Source organism: Argopecten irradians, unplaced genomic scaffold (genome assembly GCF_041381155.1).
Source record: "Argopecten irradians isolate NY unplaced genomic scaffold, Ai_NY scaffold_0495, whole genome shotgun sequence".
Taxonomy (NCBI): domain Eukaryota; kingdom Metazoa; phylum Mollusca; class Bivalvia; order Pectinida; family Pectinidae; genus Argopecten; species Argopecten irradians.
In genome coordinates this window covers 26944-37790 of record NW_027187962.1, presented here as the reverse complement: position 1 = coordinate 37790, position 10847 = coordinate 26944, and the positions used below count along the sequence as shown (strand labels likewise).

At 34.5% G+C, this 10847-nt stretch overlaps 1 protein-coding gene across 1 annotated transcript; it reads right to left on the bottom strand.

Moving 5' to 3' along the window:
- Positions 1-4768: 4768 nt before the first annotated feature.
- On the bottom strand, positions 4769-10805 carry LOC138312854 (novel acetylcholine receptor chaperone-like). The gene is given in 4 exon segments (XM_069253591.1): positions 4769-7293; positions 7736-7871; positions 10557-10622; positions 10624-10805. Coding segments are annotated over 4 exon segments (513 nt in total). The 5' UTR covers positions 10669-10805; the 3' UTR covers positions 4769-7027.
- Positions 10806-10847: the final 42 nt, after the last annotated feature.

The following is a 10847-nucleotide window of genomic DNA, read 5'->3' as shown; positions in this document are numbered from 1 at the left end:
GTTGGAAGGGCCACTAAAGGTTGGGTTCCTAGGCTGACCAAATTTACTAGTACCTGTGGTACTGTTTTTGTCTTGAGAACTGTTTTTAACAAATGAGCCTTTGTGGGTAAGAGCGTAATCATCAGCCATTGTAGCTGCTTCACTAAGGGTTTCAACTTTTCTCTCATCTAAATGAGTTTTTATGTTTGTGTGGACACAACGTTTAAACTCCTCTATCAACAATAATTGCCTCAATTTACCGAAATCCTCATCAATTTCTTTAGAATCACACCACCTATTAAATAATTGTTCTTTTTCTCTGGCAAATTCTACATGAGTTTGTTCATCTCTCTTTCTCGAGTTTCGAAATTTCTGGCGGTAAGCCTCAGGAACTAACTCATAAGCTTTCAAAATAGCTTTCTTGACTACTTGGTAATTTGAAATCTCATCTACAGATAAAGAAGAATAAATGTCTCTAGCTTTACCAATCAAGACACTTTGAAGAAGCATTGTAAGCTTATCTTCAGGCCATTTCATACTATCAGCTATTTTCTCAAAATGCAGAAAATACTTGTCAACTTCTTTCTCTTGAAAAGGAGGAACTAACCTAATGTTTCTACTGACATCAAAACCTCTGTTTCCTTGTAAACCCCTAAAAGTTAGATTACTTGAACTGTCTTGAGAAGCTAGCTCTAATTCTTTCATTCTAAGTTCTGTTTCAGCTTGAATTTTCTGCTTCTCTAGCTCTAACATCTGATCTCTTTCAATCTCTTTTTCTTTTAATTCTCTTTCAATTTCTTTTTCTCTTAACTCTCTTTCTTTGTCTATTTCTTTTTCTCTTAACTCCTTTTCTATTTCTAATTGTTTCATTTTCATTTCATGTTCAAGTTCCATTTGTCTAATTTGGATTTCTGAAGTGACTGTTTCCTCTATATTATCTAATGCACTAGAGTCAAATTTGTCATTGTCAACAAAATATCTTATAATTACATTCCTAATTTCAGCTTTCCTCAAATTAGTTTTGATAGTAAGGCCTAAATGTTTACCCAATAACAGTAAATCCTTCTTACTAACTTGCAAAAGAACTTCCAGGGATGGCGCTTTAACAAACTGTTCTACCTGCATAGTAGTCATATTTATCTAGCTGTTGGTTTCAAATGTAAACTCAAAGTTTGTACACAAATTTTGAAAATTTCTTAATTAATTTTTCAAAGTTAGATTTCACAAATTGAATATCGATCTCGGACACGAGCCCCCAATTCTGTTACATTAACGAATAACAGAAAGGAGAAACCAGCAGCTAAATTCAAAACACAATTTAATTATATATACAATATTATACAGAGATGGTTTACAATATCTAAAGTAATTGGTGGTGGTACAAGAGTAATACGATGATTTAAAGTGTAACTTATCTGTATGCGAATGTCCTGGTATAATCCTTGATCCTTCCAGGTTTCAAATTCACAATAATCACAAATCCACAAGGAAAATTGAATGTCCACAGATGATTTGTAAAGTTCCAGGCAATATGAATAAATCCACACAAAGTGTTGTAATAATCCACAGATAAAGTCACAATAGCTCTCCCAATAGAATCTTATATGGCGCTGTACAATTCTTGATATGTCTTATTACAGGTCTCATTACAGTTCTGATTAGCCTTGGACAGCTGGAGTATATATAGCTAAACCCTAATTCAAGAATATTGGAGAACCTTCTACTTCTAGAAATATCTAACTAAAAACAGTAAACAAATAAACACACATAACTTTCTGGAAATAGATCATTCTAGATCTCTACTTAAAATCACCATGTTTACAAACATATTTGTTTATACATGATTATATTCTAGAAAGTTCTATAACCTAAATCAATGATATGACCTTCATAGGATGTATTGATAAAAAAAAGCTATAGGAGTTATCTCCCTTATCTCATAACTACATGTATTTAGTGTCATACATAACAACATAACATTGTACTTTAACCTGCTCCATCAAAAGGTATTATTTATAATAGCAACATTGTGACAATGTCATGTATAGTGCAAAAAAATGGACTTGCGTATATTACCTTGTTCCGTTTTCTACGAAAGAATAAGCGTAGACTTTTTTCGCACGTTTTCTTCGGTCTTAGAATTATAACATCCCATTGTCGTGCAAAATCAGGCTTGTTAATCAGATTAGCGATGTTGTGTTGCGGCAAATTGTGCATAGATACGAGATGTATTATGACGTCATAATGTATTTTCTAAAACGAGACTCTCGATAGATAACTTGGGTAGAATTATTTTACAATCGTTTTCCAGCATGTTCACATTCATAATGTGTTTCACTTTGTGTTTATTTAAAGACTATCTGAGTGCATTCTACGCATTCCAGGGTTTCCGATCACGTACGTGATCGGAAACCCTGGACTATTTCCTAGTAAAACTTGAGGCCTCCAGTTTTACTTTGAGATGGTCCAGTGGTGTGAGGTAATTCAGTTCTTTGATGTACATCAAAAGAGCCGTATAAAGGTACACTGTGGTCGACTGTGTGGGCTTTGAAGTTGGGCATCGCTCTCTCTGTAGTCTTCAAAGGAAATCTTTGCTGGCCTGTAATTGGTCAAATGTTTTCCGGTGAACTACCAATTTTACTCTGAGATAGTCCAGGGGTGTAGAGATCGTAAGTGATCGGAACCCCTGGAGTATCGAGGATACTCTTGAGTGTTCCTGACGAAAATGCGTGTGTAACGAACTAGGCGTAATCACGTTCACGTCACACCCCCTCTGTGTTGGAAATAGTTATTTGACACAATTTTATGAATGTTCGACTAAGTTTTGGGATTTTTCACTAATTTGAAATACTTGGGTAACTTGTTATAAAAACATGTGCGTCACGGAACATTTGACCTATCCATGAACATTTTCTGGTAGTTATATCAACAAAAGGCCTGGTAATTTTCACGGCAAGTCTAGAAACATTTGTTGGATTGTCACAGATCGGGGAATTATCGCATTTCAAAACGCCCAGTAGAGATCTAATGAAGGATAGTGGGTCCTTGACAAACGATTCCCTCCATTCCCCTATATCTTTACTTTTCCTCGTGATCTGTTCTTCCTTCCCGAGACTTGTCTACTTATCCCGGGTGTCATCATGAAGTTGGTGCAATCCTATTTTTTCTTCCTCGTTTGCCCGTCTAAACTGCATTGTCAATGCTACCAAACTTGTCTGAGTCGTTGAATAGCTTTTGCTCTTCTGTTCGGAATGCTGTTGGCTTTAGGCATCCTCCTCTTTTCTTCAACTCCAACCCTTTTTTTCAGAATTTGTTGACAATCGTTCCAATAGCCCCAACCTTTGTATCTTAATTTCAATGAGTGAAAATGTATTTGATATGGTTGAACATCCTAGTTGTGGTTTGCATAACAAATTCAAAGTCCGAATGGTTGACCTGTGATAAGAACCGAAACAGAGATGCCTTCAACACTATTGGGTGTGTTAGGTCTTTCTGCGTCTCACCAGACGATTCTACAGAGCACTGTGACTCCACATGTTTGCATTTCGTTCTTGCGTGATGTACACCTTCTCCCATCGCGATTTTTATTTACTTCAGCTTATGCTCCAGTCAGCATTATTTGTAACATGTGTCTGAACCGTATCCATTAAATCCCCCCTACGCAGAGGGCTCAGTAGGTATCTTCTCTCTTCTTTTGCTATACCTGGATGAATGGTTGTCCTCTTACGAGCTCTGCAAATTGGGCTGCCAACCCTTTAGTGTCCAGAAACAAACTTTTCCTTTTCGTCATCTTTCTTTCCAGCGTCACCAATCTTTCTTGATAGTCATCTTGTTTTTCCTGCAAGTCACTGGTCATCCAGAAAATAGTATCCGTGATGCCGGTTTCTTTGAAATCTCGATGCATTTGTGGGTAGTTACTAACCATATCATCATCTCTTATAAAAACGCCCCATATATACGAATTTTTTTCTTTGCACTCCCTTCTTCTCTTTGCAACGCTTTTCCCTGTCATTGCAGATTTTCTCTTTTTGATGTTATTTTGTTGTTATTGGGGTAGCTTCTATGTCTTTTATACTCAACTGGAGATATGTGGTATAGGGATCTCTGTGAATAAGATGTCTGGATCATAAGTTTAGCTGTGATGACGTACAGACTAAGATTTCTAACATATGTCATGTCTAGTATGTTTATTACAGCTTATACACCAAGCGAGGTAAGATATTCACCCAATTTTTTTAATCAAGGCCCCTAAACCTCTTGAAATAGTCTATGGGCACTATGGTGGATTCAAATATATTTATATACTGTACCTAATTCTCAGATCAAGGTTGTGCTCTGTGGTAGAGGAAACATCTCAAAAATGTATTTATATTTATTATGTAAAACATATTTTTTCTTCCTGTATAACATGTTTAAAGAGACAATTCAGTCTAAGAGAACATTAAAATTAGATCAGTCAGTTTTACTGTGATATGCCAGAAAAGCCCATGGTGGTGAAATGCGTATTAAATATTCAAACTCGCTCGCTGGCCGCCATTACACATTGTGGTTGAACATCTTGTATGCCGAACCCTGTCCCTTGCTCTTAAAGTAATGCTACTTTTGTTTAAAACTGCTCAAATCGCCCTGACAGTAGTGTGTTTACCTTATTAGGTGAAATGTCTTGACTAAAAAATCATTTTATCACCTCCACAGTGGTTATGTAGTTCATTTGTTTAACGAGCGTGACTTTGGCTCGGATATGGGTACAGCGTTAAATCTTTGTGAAGATTGGCATAAAATAAAAACATTCAAAATTATATCAAGTATTTATTTCAATATGAATTGAAAAAAAATCCACTGGAATTTCATTTTTCAAATAACAAACATTTCTGTTATTGCAGTGAGTAGGCATAAATGTATACTTTGCAACTACTTTCAAAATGTATAATGAGTCGATTCTTCCACTGGAAAAAAATGAAAAGATGTGCCGACACGTCTATAGATAGGGTAACAAATTTAGGGATTTAGCGATGTAAAAATAATCATACAAATATGCAAAACATTAAAACCTACAAAACTATAAGGCTGATTTTAAAGAGGCTCCATCGCTGAAAAAATGATATTTTTTCTCTATCAAAAACAGAAGCAGACGATTTGGTATTTTTTCTCCAGTTACAGAAGTTACTTAGTTTACAGCATTACCACCATTGAAAAGTTTGAGCTTCTAATTTTACTTAAAGATAAAAAATATCAAAAATAATTAATTGCATCCCTAAAAAATTTCTGTGGCACTATGTCCTATATGGAATGAAGTACTGATTGCGCATGCACCAAAAGCAAAACAAATTATTTATGTTATCTTTTGTGTTAATTAGACACTAAACACCAATTATTGTTCAAATGATAAGTATCGTTAATGCTGACCTCTGTGGGCGGTGGAGCATCTTTAATAGATTTTATAAAACCCAGTTATATTAGATATTTTCAAATTAATTAATAAAAAATTTGTTCTATATTTGATCCCAAACTTATGGAAAAGCTTTTTCTACGCTATCAAATACAAATTTATATCATAAATATATCACTGGTTGATTTTTTTTTTTTTGCTATCCAAACCAGAACCATAAATTGTAATTTTATTATTGAAATGGGAGATAACTCTACATTCATGGAACTGATGCAGTTAATTAGACATATAAACACCAATTATTGTTCAAATGATAAGTATCATTAATGCTGACCTCTGTGGGCGGTGGAGCATCTTTAATAGATTTTATAAAACCCAGTTATATTAGATATTTTCAAATTAATTAACAAAATTTGTTCTATATTTGATCCCAAACTTATGGAAAAGCGTTTTCTACGCTATCAAATACAAATTTATATCATAAATATATCACTGGTTGATTTTTTTTTTTGCTATCCAAACCAGAACCATAAATTGTAATTTTATTATTGAAATGGGAGATAACTCTACATTCATGGAACTGATGCATTGAATAAAAAAATGATAAAAATATCAAACAAAATGCAGTCAATGTTTGAAACTCAATCAACAAACATGTGTATCATTATTAACAAGAAGTTACCACAATTGCGATCTTGCAATATTACAATAATATTGAATATCTCTAAAGGATTTACCGCCAATTGTACCAATAATCCAACAAGATTGAAAAACATATTCAATACGTATGAAACAACAAATATGGGAATACATCACCACATGTATATAATATTAATATATCAAATGTGCTTGGAACTTTATCTCTCCGATTCAAAGTAGGGGGAGATAATTTGTAAGAATTCAACAAAGACAAATTCTGTTATCAAATTGTATGGTCATGTAGCCAGTCCCTATGCTTGCTAGTATTGTATTTGAATACACAAAAATGTTTCCAAGAAACACTGAATTAACATAAATGTTACATGCACACCTTTATCTCTATACAGTTAAATATAACATGCATTCGTCATACGAAACTCACCAATACATTTTGTGTTGATTTAAAGACACACAGCTATAAACATAAATATTTTTGACAAAGTGAGACAGAATACTTATATATCCAGACCATCACAAAAATTCAATTATGTAAAATAAAAAAAAAATCTGTTCACAAAACAACCTGTTCATGCCTGCATGGATGTTCGTCAAAAGATTAAAATAAAATCAATGCTGCGTCTATTTGGTGTAAAATGCCAATATAAACAGATGAACATTTAGTCACTCTTCCGTTTCTTATACAGAATTGTTTTTCCAACACCACTAGCCAAGTACTAGTGTATACAATTAACATGATGTTTGCTTTCAATGAGAATATCGTAATATATGGGGAAGTTGCAGAATGCAATATTTTTGACATACTGGTATCTGGTATACACAAAGTCTGTCTATGAAGCTTTTTGAGTTTTTGAATGTTGATGTTACTGCCAAATAATGATCATTGTAGCTTCCGAACTAGACAAATGAATTAATCTATGAAAGTACATGTATTTGTGAACAGCGATCATATTTGGAATTACAAGTACCAGTATGCAGTAAAAAAATAATTTTACTTTAATTTCACTGGTCTTTCTTTGATTCCAAATCAGAAACAATTTTCTTTGCAGTTTCTTCCACATTTTCGTTTGTATGTTTCTGGTAACCTTCTTTCTCCTCATCCACACGTAACTTGTTCTGAAGGTAGACAATCAATCTACATGTGAGTAGTAACAGAAACACAATGGACAGACTCATTTTATCAAGACCCTCATCTAACGCCCAGTGTGAATACACATCCAACAGCATCATCAGCATCATCACAACATTCACTATATCTTTCACTGGACCTAAAGCATAGAAAATTTTTTAATCAATAGTATTAAATATTAAAGCTGTTAAAAATATTGATCTGATCAGGAGTTCTAACAAATGACCGTCTGATCTACTAGATTTCAAAATAATTTGAACTACTAAAACATATGCACTTAACTTAATATGGTACATGTATCAACCGTATTCATATTGTTACAAAATACCTCTTTATATTTTACTATCAGAATAAAAATGTCATACACCAGTTAACTAGTGTTGCTCATGAGAAAATAAAGTTAAAAAAAAATCTTTGGGTGAAGAAGAACACTATTAATCAACAAATCCTATCACTTAACAAAAAAATATTATAATATTAAACAGCATGATCTATAAATTTCATATTACCTTAGAAATTTTAATTGATAAATTTATCCTATTAACTATTTCAACAAACAGTTAAATGTTTTTGAATAATACCTGGGATTGCTACTAGTATCACTCCACAAATGATTTCTAATCCGCCGAACATTTTCCTGTAAGAGTGTGGGTTTAGCCTCCATCCTGCTAGCTTTGCAAATGGAAATACCTTGGCACTCTTGATGAATGATTTTCTCTGCAAAATTACAAATGTAAAAATAAGCCGACTGGTCTCCAAATTATAAATTAAATTACATGAATATTCAACTTTTGTATATTTATCACCAATGCCTTATCAGGGGCGGATTCAGGTTTTGAGGTTAGAGGGGGCGTGGGACCAAGCAAATCAGGCGAGGGGTCTGGGGGCCGCCTAGGCCCCCAGAAGCTCTCGAATAAATGGTGCAAAATCCTGCATTCTGAGGATTTTATGAACATATTTTCCAGAAAATAATTGAAGCCATTTAAGGATGTTTATTTATGGTTTTCGTGTCAAGTGTCATATTTTTTTATTTGAAGTTATGATTTAATTTTTTTTTACTTACAGAATTGCAATATCAAAATCTTAATATTTATATGGACATACATTGTAAAGCGAAGAAGGGCGGGACGCTGGGGGCCGCCTAGGCCCCAGAAGCCCTCGAATAAATGAACACTTTTTCCAAAAAATAATTGAAGCCATGTAAAAATGTTCGTTTATTATTTTTGACGTCTAATGTCATATTTTGAATATAAAGTTACAGAATTGCACTGCCTAAAATCTGAATATTTATTTATAGAGGCACGAAGCAAAGAAAAGGATGGGGGGATGGGGGCCGCCTAGAACGAATATACGTACCCGGCCTAAGTTATGCCTTTAGGCCGGGTACGAATTGGTCCCTATGTACCGTAGTGGAGCACTGCCTCCGGAAATCACTCGGGTACAGTTTTTCATATTTTTTTTGAAGGTTTCCGATTATTTTATGCATATAAATGCATGTACATATTATTTTTGTCAAAAAACAAACATAAATACCATGCTTATACTACGTATCTACCGTACCGCTCACAAGACGTCAAAATCACATTTTGTGAACTTGCCGTATAAATTCCCTTCTGAAAGACCTTCATATGTATAAATGTAAAAAAAAAAAATGCCTCGATGAGAATTTGATATTTTATGTAGTTCGGTTTTATTGCCTAGTAGGTAAGCTATATCAAACAAGTACGATAAAATGTAAAACAAACGTTTTATAATGGTTTGCATATACAGGGAGTGGGACGACTGGTTGGCCCGTTGTCAGTATAATGTGACCGGGTGGGGTGTGTTGCTTGGTGTCTTCGGCGGTATGCTTCAGTGATATAGCACTATAAAAAGGGCAACAGTTCCACTATACAAGAAGACACAACATGAATATACCACAGTCTCCCAAAACACGCACCTCGCACAACATACACGCAACACCGTATACATACGAGGCCGTCCTTACATGACCATAGCTGTTAATAGGACGTTAATTAATCAAACAAACAAACAAACAAGCATAATCATCACTTTGCTCCATTAGCAGTAATAGGGAACAATTGTAGCTCTAAAGAAGACACCATTTTCAGTCTAAAAGTCTTTTGAGCTACAATATTGCAGCTAGGGGTCGCCTATTGAAGGTTTTTATAGGACTAATGAAAATGTATGTGAACTTTTTTAACGATATAAGCTTTTACTTTTATACATTATCTGTCAGATTAGATAATTCATTTTCCCTAACTTTCACAATCTTCATAATTCGTGTATTGGACAATGAAAGAAAAGAAGGCTAGTGGTTTTGTCTATGGCCATACGGTGCCAGGAATCATTATTATCATCCTGTTTTCTAATAGGGAGCCTTTTGTCATGTGTAATAATTTTTTAACATCGTTTGTCCTATCTTATAACATTATCGTTAAGATATGTTTTTGTTGAAACAAAAAAGAAGGCATCTGGCCATGGGGTACACTCAGACCCCTAGAAGCTCTCATTTTCTGTCGCATTTGGTTCTCCATTTGGTTTGATTTTCCACTTTTTCTGTACACACATTTTCTTAGGACAAATAAAAGGCTTCTAGAAGCATTCGACGTCAGTAGTGGCGTTTTGAGAAAGTACGCACACATTTGTGAATTGATAGTCGGATTTAATACAGGACTTTAATGCTGATTCAAAAATGTGTAATATATCATTTACAACCTGGAAAACGAAAAGCATGACATATAGTCAACCAGCGAAGACTCATGGCAAGCTACGATTCCTTCCACCCACCCCTCCCCCTTTTCTTTTATTGCTAAGGATATCGAGATATAACCTGTCAATATTGAATATTAATGACAATAAATTATCTAATATGTTGGGATTTTATCGGGTTTATTTTTGGAAAAAGAAAATACTTGAAGGAATTTACATTGTACCTTTTAAGCGATGGAGATAAAACCTTAACTTACACGAAAAAAATATTTTATTCCATTGCGCCTGGATACAAGTATGTTCATGCATGTATGTACCACAAAGTCGAATACATTTAGATTTTAAAATGATAACATCAAACGGTAAAGGTAGAAAATGGAGCTTTCTGTCTAATTCTCACTCTTTATCTAATTCCTTATTTTTTCCCCTTTTCCTTTCTCCCTCTATTTTTTTTCTTTCTTCCTTCTTTTCCTTCCTTCCCCTCTTTCTTTTTCCCTTCTTTTTCCTTTTTCTTTTTTTTTCTCTCTCCTATTTTAGGGGGGGCGTACGCCGGGTCCGCCCCCCCTTGGATCCGCGCCTGCTTATGGCAATTTTTTTCACGAGCCTACTGCTATTACTTATGCCGAATGTCAATACCGCTAAGATCAATGGTTTCAAATTCATTCTATCATCGCTTTGTTCGATATTTACCATTTGTCTGTAAAGTTCATCGTTGATGGACGGCGACAATTTTAGAGTGCCGATGAAAATGAAAAAAAATGCCCAAAGTCAATGAAAGAACCCTTAGCACAAACGAAGCCATATTATTTTGTCAGACTTCAATTAATCTTCGAGACTCAGCTGCAGCAGCTTTCTGAAACAAAGAAAAGACAACCCTACTGTGAAAATCTACTTCCGGTATCAGCTCGTGTAAACGCTTATTTTTATAAATTTGCATTTTAGTTAAGCGATTGCAAACCTTGTTTGTCTTAGCGAGCCGTT